The 17,818-nt window shown below is 38.0% G+C and overlaps 1 protein-coding gene across 1 annotated transcript in view; it reads right to left on the bottom strand.

Moving 5' to 3' along the window:
• DMD (dystrophin) overlaps nucleotides 1-17,818 on the bottom strand; it is a 3,443,536-nt gene that overhangs the window by 2,720,192 nt on the left and 705,526 nt on the right. Inside the window, 1 exon segment of the mRNA XM_040424996.1 lies at nucleotides 12,083-12,175. Within this exon segment, the coding sequence (XP_040280930.1) occupies nucleotides 12,083-12,175 (93 nt within the window).

Below are 17,818 nucleotides of genomic sequence, written 5' to 3'. Positions count from 1 at the left end.
TGAAATGGTGTTGGAGAAGTGTTCTTTTTTTGCTGTAAAGATGGCTTTGTGGTATTTTTTGGTAAGTGATTTGTAGTTTGTGTGGTGTTCCATTGTTGGGTTCCTTCTCCAGGCTCCTTCAGCTCTTCTGCGTTCTTGTTTCAATGAAGTAAGGGAGTCGTTGAACCAACCTGAATTGTTTATGTGGGTGAGTGTTCTGCGTATTGGTGCGAATGTGTCTGCTGTCTGTAATAGTGCTGTATTAAGAGTTGTGCAATTTTGTGTTAGCGCAGCTATTTTGTTAAATAGTGTGGTTTTGAAAAGTTGTGAGTATAATTTCTTTTGTGATCTTGTCCAGTGAGTAGTTTTTAAGTGCATTGGTTTTTGCCAAATGGTGTGAGTGATTATTTTGAATTTGATGGCGTGGTGATCCGTCCATGGCAGTGGCATGTTGTCCAGTGTGTTGATGTCGATGTTTTGTTTAAAGATGAGGTCGAGAGTGTGGCCCAAAACGTGTGTAGGGGCCCTTATCAGTTGTTGCAGACCTAGTGTTTTCAGTTGGCTAATGCAGGCGGTGGCGATGGGGTCCTGGGAGGAGTTGGCCCAGATGTTGAAGTCCCCGAGTAGCAGGAGGGTTTTGGTTTTCAAAGTGAGTGAAGAAATGAATTCCGTGAGGGGTGTGAGGAGGTGTATCTTCGATCCCGGTGGTCTATAACATAGTAATATGTGAATGGTGTCCTGGGGTGTTATTTGGAGTTGGAGTGTGAGTGTTTTCATAAATGGCAATGTGCTCTGTAGAGTTGGTCTGGTGAGGATAAGATGAGATTTGTAAATCACCACTAGGCCGCCTCCTCTTTGACCGACTCTGTGCTCAGTTACGATGGAATAGTTCTTCGGCACTAGTTCTTCTAAGATGGTGCTACAGTCCGGCGTTAGCCAGCTTTCTGTGATAAAGAGCCAGTCCGTGTTGCGTTGAGTGATGAAGTCGTGGATTTCATGTTTGTGTTTCACTGCTGATCTAGTGTTGATTAGGGTGCATGATAGGTGTTGTGCTGGAAGTGGTATGGTCCTGTTTTGGGTCGGTAGTTGCAAGTTAGTTCTTTAAGGCATTCACTGTATGGGATAATTCACATGATATTTGCATGTTGCAGGTCATTACGGACGTGGCAATACCAAAGATATTGAAGAGATTTTATTTTTCCAATAAAAAATGTATTGGAATTTTTTTATTTTTAACTTTTTTAAATAATTTATTAGTCCCAAAAGGTGATCTCTTGATCGCTTCTAAAACACATTGCACTACTCCTATAATGCAATGCATTTTAATGTCAGCACTGTACTGCCATTCACCAACAGGCTGCTAGGAAAGGCTGGAGGCAGGCCTGAGGCCTATACTAGACCCTGGCCAGCCTGTACAGGCATAGGCACCCCACAATTCCTCTTGTAGTGTGTCGATGGGATAAATGCCTGAGACATTTAAGGGGTTAAACAGCCTGGATCGGTGTTGTTGCTAGTCTAAGCTATTAGAGCAGGAGCATCACTCTCATGTGAGTGCTAAGCCCCCCGCTCTTTGCTGCAAGAGAGTCTCATGCAGGACTTAGACTGGGCCTCAATGAAAAGGTGGCTTAAGTGGCTCTCACACAATATGATACCCTCTTAAGTGGACCCCACAAAGTAAAATGCCCCATTAAGTGACCCCCAGGCAGTGTTTCCCCCCTTGTGTGCCCAGAGTGAGACCTCCTTAAGTCACCCCTCTCCTAGCGTTATGCCCCCTTAGGTGGCTTCCACTTGCAGTGATGCCCCCTCATAGATCTGCCTATTTAGATAGCCCTCACATACAATTATGCCCCTTCATAGATTATTCCCCATTTAATGCTCCCCACACAGTGATGCCCCCTCATAGTTATACCTCTTTAGTGTCCCCCATCACAGAGTTATGCCCTCTTAGATGTCCCTCACAAAATTATGCCCCCTAGATGCTCCCCTCAGAGTTAAGCCCCCTTAAGTGCTTCTAGTTTGAATACTTACCTACCCCACATTCCCTTAATGAACAGGGCAGAGCATATTTGCTCTGCTCTATGCTATGTTGTCTGTGGTTCAGCATAGCAAGTGTGATGATGTCACTACATTAAACTGAACTTCAGAAAGCAGGGGAATTGTGAAGTAGGGTGCTGAATGCTCCCTGCTTCAACATTGTATTCAAATGTATCAGTATCCCTATGGCCAATTGGGCATCTTAGTGTTTTTCTTAGTCTATTTTTTCAAATACTTTGAATTTTTTTTTCTTTCAAAATTTGCAAATTTCAGATGACATGCACTTTTCGATGTGTGATATCACTGTCCCTTCACACTATACTAGCAAAACCCAACTCAAAAGATTGATGGTATTAGCCTTCTTCATATAACTGAATTATAGTATTGATTTTTCACAAACCAGTTCCTGTTAAAATGTATGTTTTTTAACAAAAAAATATTTTGGCTGGGAAGTTAGCTATGCTAATATTTTTATGGCCGATTTGGTGTCTTACTTTATGTCTCCTTAAATGCAAAAAAAATGGGAAATTCGAGTTTAATTTATTGGAAAGATATAAAGAGTTTGGCTATTTGATTGGAAAGGATTTAGAATAGCATTACAAGATTTTAGAATATTTATTAGTGCCAATTACTATTAGAATATAATTCTTACCAAGTGTATTTATCAGAATAAGGTTATTTTTTTAATTTTGAAATTTTCATACAAGGCAGCAATATAATAACTACAATGTTTTTAAACTCATAGATGCCAACTCCTACATAGAAACTAATAGATGTCATTATCTTCCTTGAATGTATATAAATGATCATTTTAATCCCTTCCTGCCCAGTGCTGTACATGTCTTGGTAACCACGGGCGAGTCTAGAGTACCCCTCGGTCAGGAGGGGAACATGGAGACAAAAGAAAGGGTATGGGGGGCGCACAATAGGGTAGTATGTTCAGTACAAACTTAATTGTTTAAAAAGTTAGGATGCTCACCTTTTTAGGTTGTGCAATAATAGACACAACTCTATTGTAGGTATGTAAGTAAAAGAGAGACTTTCCGGATCCGTGAATGCAGCCGCAGAAGAGGTATCTTTGGGATCGGAGGCCCAATCCCCCAAAGGATGCTTGTAGAGAAAAAGGTTTCTGATCAGGCGCAAACACACAGGCTCCAATCCGTCTCTTATAGGTGAATCTTCTTTATTAGCATAAGATGTATAGAACTTAGTTCTATACATCTTATGCTAATAAAGAAGATTCACCTATAAGAGACGGATTGGAGCCTGTGTGTTTGCGCCTGATCAGAAACCTTTTTCTCTACAGTGCTGTACATGTACAGGGCAAGGTAGGTTTTAAAGATGGCGCCCGCTGTGCTCACACTTATTTTAAACAGCTGACACCTGAGGCTAATGTATGCAATCAACAACAACATTAATCGCACATATATTTAATCCCTCAGATTCAGTGGTAAAAAAACCCAGAAAGAGCGAGCTCCCAGGCATGCACCGGCTCCCCTAGAGCCGTTTGAGGGAGCTGGATAGTGAGGCAGCCTTGATCCTCTTGATGGCTCATTGGTTAGCATGGTTGCCTTGTAGCGCTGGGATACTGGGTTCAAATCTGAACAAGGATACCATCTGCATGAAGTTTGTATGTTCTCCCACACTCCAAATAAATACTAACAGGTAACTTAGATTGTGAGCCCTATTGAGGACAGGTTGATGCTAGTGTCTGTAAAGCGCTGCAGAATATGTCAGCGCTATATAAGTGCATAAAATAAAAAAATAAATGAACAGGGACTGCCGCAGAGAGGTTCCTATTAAGAAACTGCCTTTCTCATAGACACCAATGCTAATACTTTGGGATCTATGAAAGAAGCAATCTAACAATTGACTGTTGAAGTTCCCTAAAGGAACTTTTGAAAAGTGTAAATATTATTTTTTAAATGTAAAAATATAAAAATATAAATCATCCTACTTTCCCTAAAATCAAAATAAAATTAGATAAACAATAAAAAAATAAACATCATGGGCATTGTCATATGTGTAAACACCAATAATATTATAATATGAAAATATATATTTTTTTTATAGCAAATGGGGAAACGGAAAAAAATCTTAATGGGCAATTTGCCACATATACCTTCAAATGGAGCTTAAATTGTAGTTCTATTGAACTACAGTGTAAGCTAAAAAGCGGTCAGAAGATTGCATATTCTAGCATCCTAAGGGGCTTAAAAAAGTTCAAAAAGTTTTTAAAAATAAATAAAAATATAAATCACACCCCTTTCTCCAGAATTAAAAAAAAATGTCTTCTATGAGAACTTTTGAAAAGTGTAAAAATTTACTTTTTTTAAAAAAATATAAAATAAATTAAAAATATATAAAAATAGAAGTTATCCCACTTTCCCTAAAATCAAAATCAAATTAGATAAACAATAAAAAAATAAACATCATGGGCATTGTCACATGCGAAAACACCAGTACTGTTAAAATATTAAAATATTCTATATAGAAAAAGGGGAAGCGAAAAAAGTCATAATGAAGTCATAATAATCACAATTATTAAAGCAATCGTTACAATTGAAACTGTAACATTAGCATCTTGTTTCATAGTTCAGCTCTGTGTTACTGTTTATCTGGATAGTTAAATGTTTAAAACTCGAGTTACCAACCATACATTTTGTTTTGACAGCCACTAACCAGCACATATGCCTTTTTATGGTGGTGCAGGTTTAACCTAACATGGATACCCTACGCAGGGTGGATCAGATGTCTGGCACTGTTTTATTCCATTAATACCTTAGATGCTTTGGTCAATAACAACTGCAGCGTCTAAGTAATTTCAGTGGATGTAGGATGCCAATGGTTTTAGTGAAAGTCCCCATCTCTGCTTTCTGAGTATGCCTATTAGGCTTTACCAGAAGCATACCCTAATTAATTTTCAGTGAATTTCCTGTTGACAGCATTATATATTGTACTACATTGTGGGGCTAATAAATAGTTATAATAAGAATTAAATATGGTTTTAAAAAAATATTTTAAAAAATATACCCATTTTCCACCTCTTTTGAATGGAAAAAATAAATAAAACATATTTGCTTTTGCCACATTCATAACAAACTGAAGTATACAATCATCCCATTATTTATCCCAAATAGTGAGTTATGAAAAAAAATAAGCATTGCCAGAATTGTTGATTTTTTCTTACACATACAACAGAATAAAAAGCAATCAAAATGTATATGTACGGTACCTGAAAATGTTACCAATTAAAACTGCAAGTTGTCCTGAAAAAATAATTCTTGGGACATTTATGTTTTTTTTTTAAATAATGTTAGTATATCAGAAAATTAGAATATTATATAAAAATGATTAAACAACATTTAGTCAGGGCTCATTTTGCATGAGTTACTGCACTGATGCAATGTGGTATGGAGGCGATCAGCCTATGCAGTGGCCAGGCTTGGGGTGGCCCCATAGCTACGCTGGGTCCTCCGGACACTGTCGAGGTGTCACCACATGTTGCTGATCTCCGGAAGGGATGGTAAGGCGTGGTGCACCCCAATAAGAAATAAGTCCAGAGAGTCAGAGTCTGCAGTAAACCAGGGTGCTTCTTTACTGGAGGAATTCTGGTACAAAACAATATAGGGCTGGTTTCTTCAGTCTGCTTCCTGGCAGAAGAAGTGATTGATGCTGAGGAAAGGCCTGAACTAGCTATCCCTATTTCTCTTCAGAAGATTGGTACCCTGGTCCAAGGCTGGTGATCCAGGGTCTGTGGCAGCGCATCCGCGTCTCTGCGTCTTCTTCTGGTCGCTCAGTAGTCTGGCAGAGTCTCCTCTTCCAAACACTGTTCCCTAACTGCAGCACACTAGGGGCTCTGACTGCTCTCCTTATATATAGTTTTTGCTAGACTAGAACCTTCTAGTGGGAGGGGTGGAGTGGAGAAACTCAGCACAAACAGATACATTGTTTTAGCTCCCGTCTGGTATAGACTTATATTAAAGCGTCAATGATACTTAATGGCAATAACACAGCAGGTTTTAGAGACAAAAACAAGCTTTCAGACATAACAACATAGCTAAAACCAGACATTTAAATGGTCAGGTTGTCTGCTTTTTGGTGGTAAACAAGTCTGTTTTTTTTCCCCTCCAAAACATGGTCTTCTTTAAACCCTATGACAGATGTGGAAAATGTCCAGCTTCTCAATTAAAGCCCTAACAGTCTCTCAGTATTCATTAACCCTTTCCACAGAGCCATATAAATACAGTGATAATGAACAGGATGTATATCACAACATATAAAATGCAGATACACAGTATTAAGCAATATAACCCTTTTAAGAGAAATAAAGTAAGCAGTTTTTACTTTGCATAGGGGATATAGGCAAATGTCCAAATGTCAAAGTACTCCCTTTTCTAGGGCACTAAATCTATGGCACTGCTGAGGTGTTTTGGAAGCCCAGGTTGCATAAACTCAACTACATTGTTGGGTCTAATGTCTCATCTTCCTTGACAATGCCCAATAGATTCTTTATGGGGTTTAGGTCAGGTGCATTTGCTGGCCAATCAAGCACCTGTTTATTAAACCAGATATTGGTACTTTTGGCAGTGGGAGCAGATGCCAAGTACTGCTGGAAAATGAAATCAGCATCTCCATAAATATTGTCAGCAGAGGGAAGCAAGAAGTCCTCTAAAATTTCCAGGTAAATGGCTGCGCTGACTTTGGATTCGATATAACACAGTGGACCAACACCAGCAGATGACATGGCTTCCCAAACCATCACTGACTGTGGGAACTACACACTGGACCTCAAGAAACTTGGATTATGTGTCTCTACACTCTTCCTCCAGAAACTGGGACCTTGATTTCCAAAGGACTGTTGCTCTGAACCTCTGAGCAACAGTCCTTTTATTCTTAGCCCAGGTAAGACACTTCTGATATGTCTCTGGGTCATGAGTGGCTTGACACAAGGAATGTGACAGTTGTTGTCCATGTCCTGGATATGTCTGTGTGAGGTGGCTCTTGAAGCACTGACTCTAGCCATAGTCCACTCCTTCTGAATCTCCCCCAAATTCTTGAATGGTCTTTTCTTGACAACCCTTTCAAGGCTGCGGTTATTCCTTTTGCTTATGCACCTTTTTTCAACCACACTTTTCCCTTCCATTCAACTTTCCATTAATATGCTTGTATACAGCACTCTGTGAACAGCCAGCTTCTTTATCAAGGACCTTTTGTGGCTTACCTTTCTCGTGGAGGGTTGTCTTCTACACAACTGTCAAGTTAGCAGTTTTACCATTTACCATTATTGTGTAGCCTACTGAATCAGTCAGTGGGACCGTTTAAAGATTTAAGGGTGTATTAGACACCCTGATGACTCAGATGATTGTCGGGAGGGAAGTGTTCCCTCCCTGCAATCATCAGATAGCTAGAGGAGGACACTGCTGCTATTACATGCAGTGATGTCCTCCGTGGTATGGGGAGGAGTGAATGCTATGCAATCACATATCCCCATACAGGGCAGTGGTGTTCTGGTGGCAGATCGGTATTACAAAGCACATCCTGCCACCAGCACCATTGTGACTTTTAAGCATGCTTGAACATCACAATTGCTCGATTAACGTTTACTCGTTCATCAGACATTTGGAGGCAATATTAGACTGCCAGATAATCACTAACGAGCGCTGATAGGATATCATCTCCTAGAAAATCTGGCAGTCTAATACACCCTTTATGAAACCTTTTCAGATGTTTTGTGCTGATTAGCTGATTAGAGTGTGATATCATGGCCCTGATTTATCATGCCTTCACTCCAGAATTTTGGCTTCAAAAGTTTGCAAAATAGGGCTTTTCTTACTTTTTGCATTTTTATACCACTCAATCCAGTTTTGAAATGTGGGTGGCACAGTTGGTGTGGTTAGCTATGGTAAGGAGTTTCACTCTTGATTTATCATTGAGATTTATTTTTTTAAAGTCAAAATCTCACTCCAGTAGGAGGGTAGAGTAGGGAAACTGGAGTAGTTTTTCCTAGACAAAAGTGCTAGGTTTAAGGATAAGACACATTTATCAAACAATATATGATATTTGATAAATGTGGCATAAAGTACTCCAACACAACCTCAAGCAAAACGTACATAAAATATTTCTCTCATAATAAATTCTCCCCCGTAAGTCTACAATATTGAACCTTTTCACGATATTCTAATTCTCTGAGATACAGACTTTTTGGTTTTCTTTAGCTATAAGTAATAATCGTCAACATTAAAACAAATAAATGCCTGAAATAGATCACTTTGTGTGTAATGAATCTACATAAATGTAATTGTACTGACCCAAAGTAAAAACGAATAAAAAACAATACCAGAATTGCAGATTTGTTTTTCTTATCCACATCCCCAAATATGGAATATAAAGGAATCAAAATATCTTACAGTATATGCCCACCTATAGTAACAAAACACATATACAAGGCCTTGCGAAACTGCAAAAGTGCAAAAGTCAAGCCCTCATATAGATCTGTTGAAAAAAAAAGAAAGTTATCACAATGCAAAAATATTTTCTTTTTTTTATCTTTATTTTGCCAAAGTATATTTGGTATTGCTATAATCATACTGAGAATCAAGTGAACCTGTATTTTATGCCATAAAGTGAATGTTGCAAAATTTCAAATGTAAAAGTTGATTTTTGGTTTTGCTGTTTTCATATCCATTTTCTGAAAAAGTTTATAAAAGTTAACTAATAATTTATGTATACCCCAAAATTGTATACTCCAAAACTAGAACATGTCCCACAAAAACAAGCCCCAAATGGCTACAAAGCCAAAGAGAACATTCAAAAAATATCTAGCTCTTGTATGTAACAATGTAAAAATAATAATTATCTTTATTTATATAGAGCCGACACATTCTGCAGTGCTTTACAATCAGGGAAAAAAAAAAAAAAAGATGCAAAACAGGCTGATCACTGAGAGGTTAAAAATCAAAAGAGAGCAACATAAAATATATTCAAGGCAATGTAATTCAAAATTATGCTTTTATTGACATCTTTATTTGTGTGTTTGTTTTTCAGGATTCAAAAACCACTCTGTGTCTTGAATTTCAATGTACAAATCTGAAATTATTCAGGGACACTTTGCCCTTAGACCAAAACTGACATTGTGCTTCTGAGCAAGTGTTTTTCAATGATAGGACTGATGAAAGTTAGGACAATGGCAGCCTGATTGCATAATGCTTAAGGCATTCACAAGGAACATTTGTTCTCAAAATAGCATTAAAATGAGACAACAATATGCATGCTGAATAAAATACAAATTTACATGGTCCTCTTATGGGCAAAGGATTATTTTAGTATGCTATTTAAATGTGAAATTTGGATAAAATGTCTGCAATTTCTGGAATCTAATTTTTCTTTGCAAAATAGTTGATCAGACATTTGAAGTTAATTTAAATCTGGATTTGCATTTGGTCCACCTATGTTCTCTAACGTTCATTATTCATCCTCTTTAATAAGTTCACACCATTCGAAAGACAATAGCCTTTGACGGCAAACTATGAATATATGTACATTTGAACAAATCTAAAAATACAAGTTATGGGGTCATTTATTATTAGATATATGCCAATTTTCGGCTTATATCTAGTGCAGATTCGATTGCAAATGGGCGGATGAATCTGTGACTTTTCCCCGCTCATGCCGGATATACTGGGGGGTAAGGGGGGTTTGGGGGGGTGTTCCGGCCACTCCATCTCATTTATCATTTTCTATTCATGTTTTAGGCGTAGAAAATGATCTAAATCTAGGCCAGCAGTGGATGCGCCTAAGTTATGTAGAGGCCGACGCCTCTACTTAACCTAGGCGCATTGTGCCAGTGCAAGGGGTATTAAGACCGGGGTCTAAAATGCCGGTTTTAATAAAAGAACCCATATGTTTATAAGAAACCTATATATTTCCTTAAGTGAAATAACTTTGTCAATTAGCTCGGGAAGACATCATTAACACAGAGGTTCTCCCTACACTGTGGATGTTTACTAATAGAAATTAATAGTATAGTTTGTGGGTAATTAGTTTAATTATCCCCTTCGAGACCAGATGATTTTCCATTTTTTTTTTTTTACTCCCTGCCTTTTCAAAGCCACAACTTTTTTTTATTTTTTCATTCACATAGCCGTATGAGGGCTTGTTTTCGCTATACAAGTTGTACTTTGCATACAATGTAGTGGGAAGTGTGAGGTGGAATTATAAAAAAAAACTGAATTCCGCAAAAATTTAGTTTTTATGGCATTCCCTATGAGGTAAAACTGACCTTTTTGTTACATTCCCTGGGTCAGTATAGTTACAATTATACCACATATGTATAGCTTTTCTTCATTTTAAAACTGAAAAAAAAAAAATAACTTTTTTTTATTTTTATGTGTACAGAGCTATGTGTGGGCTCATTCTTTGCAGGGCAATTTATACTTTCTATTGATACAATTCTTTGGTGTGTGTAACTTTTTAGTCACTTTTCATTAAATTTTTATGTAGCAGGTGAAGTGACCAGAAAAGGCAAATAGGCCATTTTGACTTTTTTTTTCCATTTCACTGTTTCCGTTATAGGATAAATAGTTTTATACTTTAATCGTATGATTGTGTTTTTGCATGTGGCAATGTCCATGACATAAAATTTTCTGAATTTAATTGGTTATGTATTTTTATTTTGATTCTGAAGAAAGGGGGCTGATTTAAATTTGTATTTTTTATATTTTTAATTTAATTTATTTTTCTTTTAATGGTTCCCATAGGGAACTATAACAAGCAATCATTAGATTGCTTTTCTCATAGACTCCAATGCATCAGCATTGGAGTCTATTAGAATTACACAAAATTTCTATGGAGCCCTGCCACAGGTAGGCTCTCCACAGGAACTAATGTGTGACAGCCTCTTGCCACACACTTTATCTGGCTCCTTCGATCCTCTGTGGGTGAGCTGGTGTACAGCTGGGAGCACACGCTCCAGGTCTTTAACTTACCAGATGCTATGGTTATATGATTTAATACATTAGTCCAGGCTGCCTGCTGGTTAAAATAGCAGGCACCCAGTGGCTATGGCATGGGTGCTATATTTAAAGTTCCAACCTCTGCCACAAATTTAAATGAGGTGGTCAGGAAGTTGCTACGGCCATTTAACATGCTACAATGTAGCAAGTGATTGTTGGGAAGGAAGGGTTCCTTTCTGAAATTCACCTGCTTGTCAGTAGAAGAGATATATGCAGCAATCTCCTCCACAGTATGAGAAGGAGTTATCACTAATTGTTTATTACTGTTTCCCAGTAGCCGAGTGCAGTTTGGACAAAATAATCTTTTGCCAGCAAACAATGATTTAAGTTACCACACCAATGATCCAAGTACCCGATTAATGAGCGTTTTGCTTATTTAAGTGGTAATTGGGGGCACCTTTACATAGGCAGATCATCACTAATGAGCATACTTATGAACAATCATTATCAATAATATGCCTGAATATTGCGTAAAGGGGCCTTTAGATTTTCTTTGTATCTGTCTATATGTGTCACTTAAATGACAATCAGATAAAAAAATTTACTGCTAGTCAATACAGAAATCTTTGTACTTCCAAATAGTTTACTTAAATATTTATTGCAATTGTACATTTAGAGGATTTCCAAATGTCTACTTCTGACAGATGTCCATAGAATCCCATGTTAAAGAACATAAACTCAGAAAAGTACTTTTCTTACTGGATGCCTTAATATAAACTAGAACAGCAGATTTCTCTGTTCCATACAGTAAAACATTTTTTAAAAAAGCTATAGTGATAGACATCTGCCTGACATACATTAAAAGGGCGCTTATTTTGGCTTCTGTCGAGTGAATGGGAGAGACATTTGATATACTGAATGTACTGCTTGCTTTGCCAGTATTTATGTCCAATGGACATTGAAAGAGAAGTGTTGATTCTGCCTTACATATCCTAAAGGTTTAGAACTTATGGGTGCAACTGTAAGCTTTTAAACTCCAAAAAAAAATCCAGACGCTAAAATAAAATAAGAGGATAAATGCATGATGCAGAGCCATCACAAGCTCCAAGCCTTACCACTTTGTCACCAGTGAGGCCTTCAAGAAGATCCAAAAGTCTTCTTCCATCTTGAAGTTCACTGAACAGATCTTCAATTGGATGTTTCCCAAACTGCAAAATAAAGGAATATTTATTATATGTTTATTTTATAAAACTAAAGTGAAAAGAACTTTAAAGGCTTATTACATTTTTCTGGTGTATGCAAATTATCTATAAAAAAAACTAAATAGAAAGCTGAACATCTGATGCCACTAGTTGCAAAGTAGCTATCCTATAAGCCAATGCATGACCATTTAAATGAGCCTTGAGGCATAAATTGGATAATAGCTGAGCCAGTACCTTGTCTGCAGACAGCTGTTTTGGGGTTATTGCCCCTCATCAGTGCAGAAATAACTGACTTAACTGGGTGAAAGGCACTCGCCAGGAAATGGAAACACCTGAATACATGTTTATAATATACTCTTAACTACCATGGAAATTAGTATTAATAAAATAAGCTCTTTTTAGCTAATAGGATATAAACAAATAGAGGCATTTATTAATATTTTTACACCAATATTTTGACATTAAAAATTCACAATTGATGCCACATGACATATTTGCCCCATAATTTGTGACTTTTCTGAGCTACTTGTCACTTTTCTAAAGTGACAAGAAAAGGATTGGGCTTAGAAAAAGTGGGTGGGACATAACATGGCCTGTCGGATTTACAGACATGCCAGACATGTGCATAATTTATTAAGTGGCATCTACCTCTTAATCAATTAAGCACACCTTACCCAGCGCACAGGGGATCAAGATTGGCCTATGAGAATGTCAGATTTAATAAATCTCCCCTATAATGTATCTAACAGATTAAATACATTTTATAATACACTCTCAACCCCATGGAAACATCAAATTACTAAGGCTACTTTCACACTAGCGTCGGGGCTCCGCTTGTGAGCTCCGTTTGAAGGGTCTCACAAGCGGCCCTGAACACATCCGTCCAGCTACCAATGCATTCTGAGTGGACGTGGATCCGCTCAGAATGCATCAGTCTGGCAGCTTTCAGCCTCCGCTCCGCTCAGCAGGCGGACACCCGAACGCTGCTTGCAGCGTTCGGGTGTCCGCCTGGCCATGCGGAGGCAAACGGATCCATCCAGACTTACAATGTAAGTCAATGGGGACGGATCCGTTTGAAGTTGACACCATATGGCTCAATTTTCAAACGGATCCGTCCCCCATTGACTTTCAATGTAAAGTCTGGACGGATCCGTCTGAACCACTTTTAGATTTTTTTCTAAACTATAATGCAGACGGATCCGTTCTGAACGGATCCAAACGTCTGCATTATAGGAGAGGATCCGTCTGTGCAGACGCCAGACGGATCCTCTCTGAACGCTAGTCTGAAAGTAGCCTAAGACTTATGCATATAAAATTAATTTAAATTTTAAGATTTAAATATATTATTTATTTTCACCTCATAACCCTTTAAATTTATATTGTGACTAAAGAAATAAAGTTCTAAAAATATTGATCATAATTTTCCTGCATGATACCAATTCAGTTTTACTGCTTTATTTTCTTCTTGAAGCATAAAAATAGCAATAAATGATGGCTGTTGTTATTTACAAAGTGATATTGTATTTTCATCCACATTATGCAAAACTCTTTGCATTTGCATTTAATGATAGTCATAAATCGCATATTTCACCTTTATTTATGAAAAATCACAAATTTACCAAGAATTTAAAAAAATTCACAATTTTTTAAATTTCAATTTCTCTTCTTTTAAAACAGAAAGTAATACCTTATAAAATATTCATTACTTTAGATTCCCCATATGTCTACTTTATGTTGGCATCACTTTGTTAATGCCATTTTATTGTTTTAGGATGTTAGAAGGCTTAGAATTTTAGGAGCAATTCTTAAAATGTTTAAGAAAATTTCCAAAACTCTAAGACACTCTCCTGTTCCGTGGTCCACTGGGGCCTCCAGGGGTCCTCGTGGGGTTTGGCCTGTGGGGAGAGGTCAGAGGGGGCTTAGTGGGTCTGCTGGCACTCCATCCCCTGCCTCGACCACGGGGGGTCCCATTGGAGTAGCAGGACAGGTCACACATGCATCTGCGGAGCCTGAAGCTCTGATTCCTTTGAGGATGGATGCAGTGGTGCATCCGCTTATGTGCCAGAAGGGAAGACCGCCGGGCTGGTGGCAAAACGCCACGGCTGGTCCTGTCTCCTGCATCACCTCCGGTTTCCGTTCTGGCGTCCATGAAGGCACGGTCCTGTATCCGTGCTATGCCAATCAAGCATCTGCACACAAGCTCAAAAGGTGGTCGCAAAGGGATACGCGTCTGAGCGTGCACACATCTTATTTGCTACGCCGGCCGCTGGCAGGAAAAGCACCTGTGCACAAATTCAAAGTAGATTAGGGGATAGGCCGCACAAGTGTTAGGGATTAGGATCATCATGTGACCTATGAGGAATCGACACCTGGCACTCTGTGATTGGCTAGCAGGTACTTAAAAGGAGATCTCCCTTGCTGGTCAGTGCCCACTGTTGCTCTAACAATCCGGGTGTATGCTGGTGATCGTTTCTCTCCAGCTTACCTTAACCTCTAGTGACCTCCCTCTTGATACTTTATCTTGGCTGAACAGTCTATCTAGTGTATGACCTCGGATCAGACTCTGGATATTCTCTGATGTCTCATCCCTCGGTACCACGCTTCTTGGACTGATATAACGTATATAAACTTTGTACTGGTCACAGACTGCTTCCCTGGTGTCAACCTGCAAAGGTTCTTATTCGGCTTGATTACCTGTGTGTGATCACTGGCTTTTGACTGAATTATCGTCGACTCAATAAATCCACTATCGTTTAAAACATCTGTCTGGTTGCTTGGCATTCTGCACCAATACACACACTTTTTAAGGACCAGTTCAGGTCTGAAGTCACTTTGTGGGGCTTACATAGTGGAAACTACCCATAAATTACCCCATTGTAGAAACTACACAACTCAAGCTACTCAAAACTGATTTTGCAAACTTTGTTAACCCTTTAGGTGTTCTACAAGAATTAAAGAATTTTTCTTTAACACATCAAGGGTTAATATTTATTACCCTAATTCTACGGTTACAGAAATACCCCACATGTGGTCGTAAACTGATGCAAGGCCACACGGTAGGGCACAGAAGGAAAGGAACGCCATATGGTTTTTGGAAGGCAGATTTTGCTGGACTGGTTTTTAGATGCCAAGACCCATTACAATCCCCCCTGATCCACCCTTACAGTAGAAACTTCCAAAAAAGTGACCCTATTTTGGAAACTAGGGGATATGGTGCCTGTTTTATTGGTACTATTTTGCGGTAAATATGATTTTTAATTCCTCTATATTACGTTTTTTGTGAAGCAAGGTAACCAAAAAATGTCAGTTTTGGCACAGTTTCAATTTTTTATAACATTCATCTGACATGATAGATCATGTGCTATTTTTATAGAGCAGGCTGTTACGGACGCAATGATATCAAATATGTATACTTTCTTTGTTTGTTTGTTTGTTTCAGCTTTACATAATAAAGTATTTTTGAAAATAAAATTATGTTTTTGAACGCCATATTTTTTTTTATGCAGATCGTCTTGGAAAGGGGCTTGTTTTTTGCAGGAAGAGTTGACATTTTTATTGGTACCATTTTTGAGTACATATGATTTTTTGATCATTCATTATTACACTTAATGGGGCAAGGTGACCAAAAAATTTGTAATTTTGGCATAGTTTTTATTTATTTATTTTTCCAGCATTCACCTGACGGGATAGATCATGTGATATTTTTATAGAGCAGATCGTTACAGACGTCAGAATACCTAATATGTATACTTTTTCTTATTTATTAAAGTTTTACACAATAATAGCATTTTTGAAAGAAAAGAAAATGATGTTTAGTGTCTCCATAGTCTGAGAGCCATAGCATTTAAATTTTTTAACCGATTGTCTTAGGTAGGGTCTCCTTTTTTGCGGGATGAGGTGACGGGTTTGATTGGTACTATTTTGGGGGGCATACACCTTTTTGATCGCTTGGTGTTGCAATTTTTGTGATGTAAGATGACATGAAAATTGCTTTTTTGGCACTGTTTTTATTTTTTATTTTTTTACGGTGTTCATCTGAGTGGTTAGGTAATGTAGTATTTTTATAGAGCAGGTTGTTATGGACGTGGCAATAGCCAATATGTCTACTTTATTTATTTCACTTCAGCACAATAATAGCATATTTGAAACAATAAAAAATATGTTTTAGTGTCTCATGTTCTGAGAGCTATAGCTTTTTTTTATTTTTTGAGAGATTTGATTTGATGGTTTTATTGGTATCATTTTGTGGGACATATGCCTTTTTGATCGCTTGGTGTTGCACTTTTTGTGATGTAAGCTGACAAAAATGGCTTTTTTTTACACAGTTTTTATTTTTTTTATGGTGTTTATTGGACGAGGTGAATCATGTGATATATTTATAAAGCCAGTCGTTATGGATGCGGCGATACCTAATATGTGTGTTTTTTTTTCTTTTTATTATAAAATCTGGGGAAAAGGGGTATTTTTCCTTTTTTCTACTTGAAATTTTATATATTTTTTAATTAAAAACACAGTTTTTTCTGTATTTCTGACTTTAACTTTTGGCGGTCTAATCCCCTCTGCAATGCATTACAATACATCTGTATTGTAATGCATTGCCTCTTAGTGTATTACACAGAGTAATACACTAACAGGTTGCCTAGGAGACCCAGCCTGGGGCTCCATCTCCTGGGCACCCGTAGAAGGAAGGTCCCTATGCCATGCAAAGCATTGGCCAGCCTCTGCATGGCATTGGGCTGCCTCCTCACCCATTGCGTCCCAGCCACAGCATCAGCAAAACCCCTTCTATGTTGCGTTCAGTGCTGATCGCGGCATAGAAGGGGTTAATGCGCCGACATCTGTGTTTTACCTGATGCATAAAGAGGGGGTCTGGCTAACGGGAACAGTAATGGTAGTTACGGTAATAGAACGGTGATGGGCAGCAAATCACCTCCCGCTGCGTCGTACTATTACAGCTCTGGTCGGGAAAGATTTAACAAATTTGACAATGCTCCAAGTACTCAAGGTCACATTCTTTGTATACAATACATGGGAAACTTTGATTCTATTTTTAAAGATGGTTGTTCCTTTATCTATATTATAAGGTATCTTCTAATCCTGAATTGTCTCCTAAAGGGATTCAAGTCAGAATCAAACCCCACAGTTGTCGGGGAAATTATTGTGAACGAATGTTACTACAAACACTTGTTCCCAATAATTTGTATGTGTAAATGTGCTGCCGATCACCCGATGAGAATGCAAAACAATCATACATTAGGTGAAATGATCTTTCCTACAGCACATTATTCATAATTCTGGGCAGCAGATTGTGCTATGTGAACAGAGCCCTTCTGCCCAGAAACAATAAATCTGTATTAGGACGAGTGATGGCAGTAGCCCTAAAAAATGTGGAGGAGATTGCTGCATATAAATTCAGCTCTTTCTTCCAATGACGAGCAGGCAGTTATCAGGAAGGAACGGTCTCTTCCTGATAATTGCCTGCTCAGTTGACAAATGTAAATGCACCTTAAACCTATTTTTCTTATTACTATCTAGAATGCTGTTTCTTCCTTTTTGTTTATTTGTCAGATCAGGTTTCACAGTACATGTTATCTATTTATATGATTTGGCAAGTTGCACAGAACTTTTAATCTGTAACTGGTCAATAAT

This window comes from Bufo bufo, chromosome 3 (genome assembly GCF_905171765.1).
Source record: "Bufo bufo chromosome 3, aBufBuf1.1, whole genome shotgun sequence".
NCBI lineage: Eukaryota > Metazoa > Chordata > Amphibia > Anura > Bufonidae > Bufo > Bufo bufo.
This window is presented reverse-complemented; position numbering and strand designations above follow the sequence as displayed.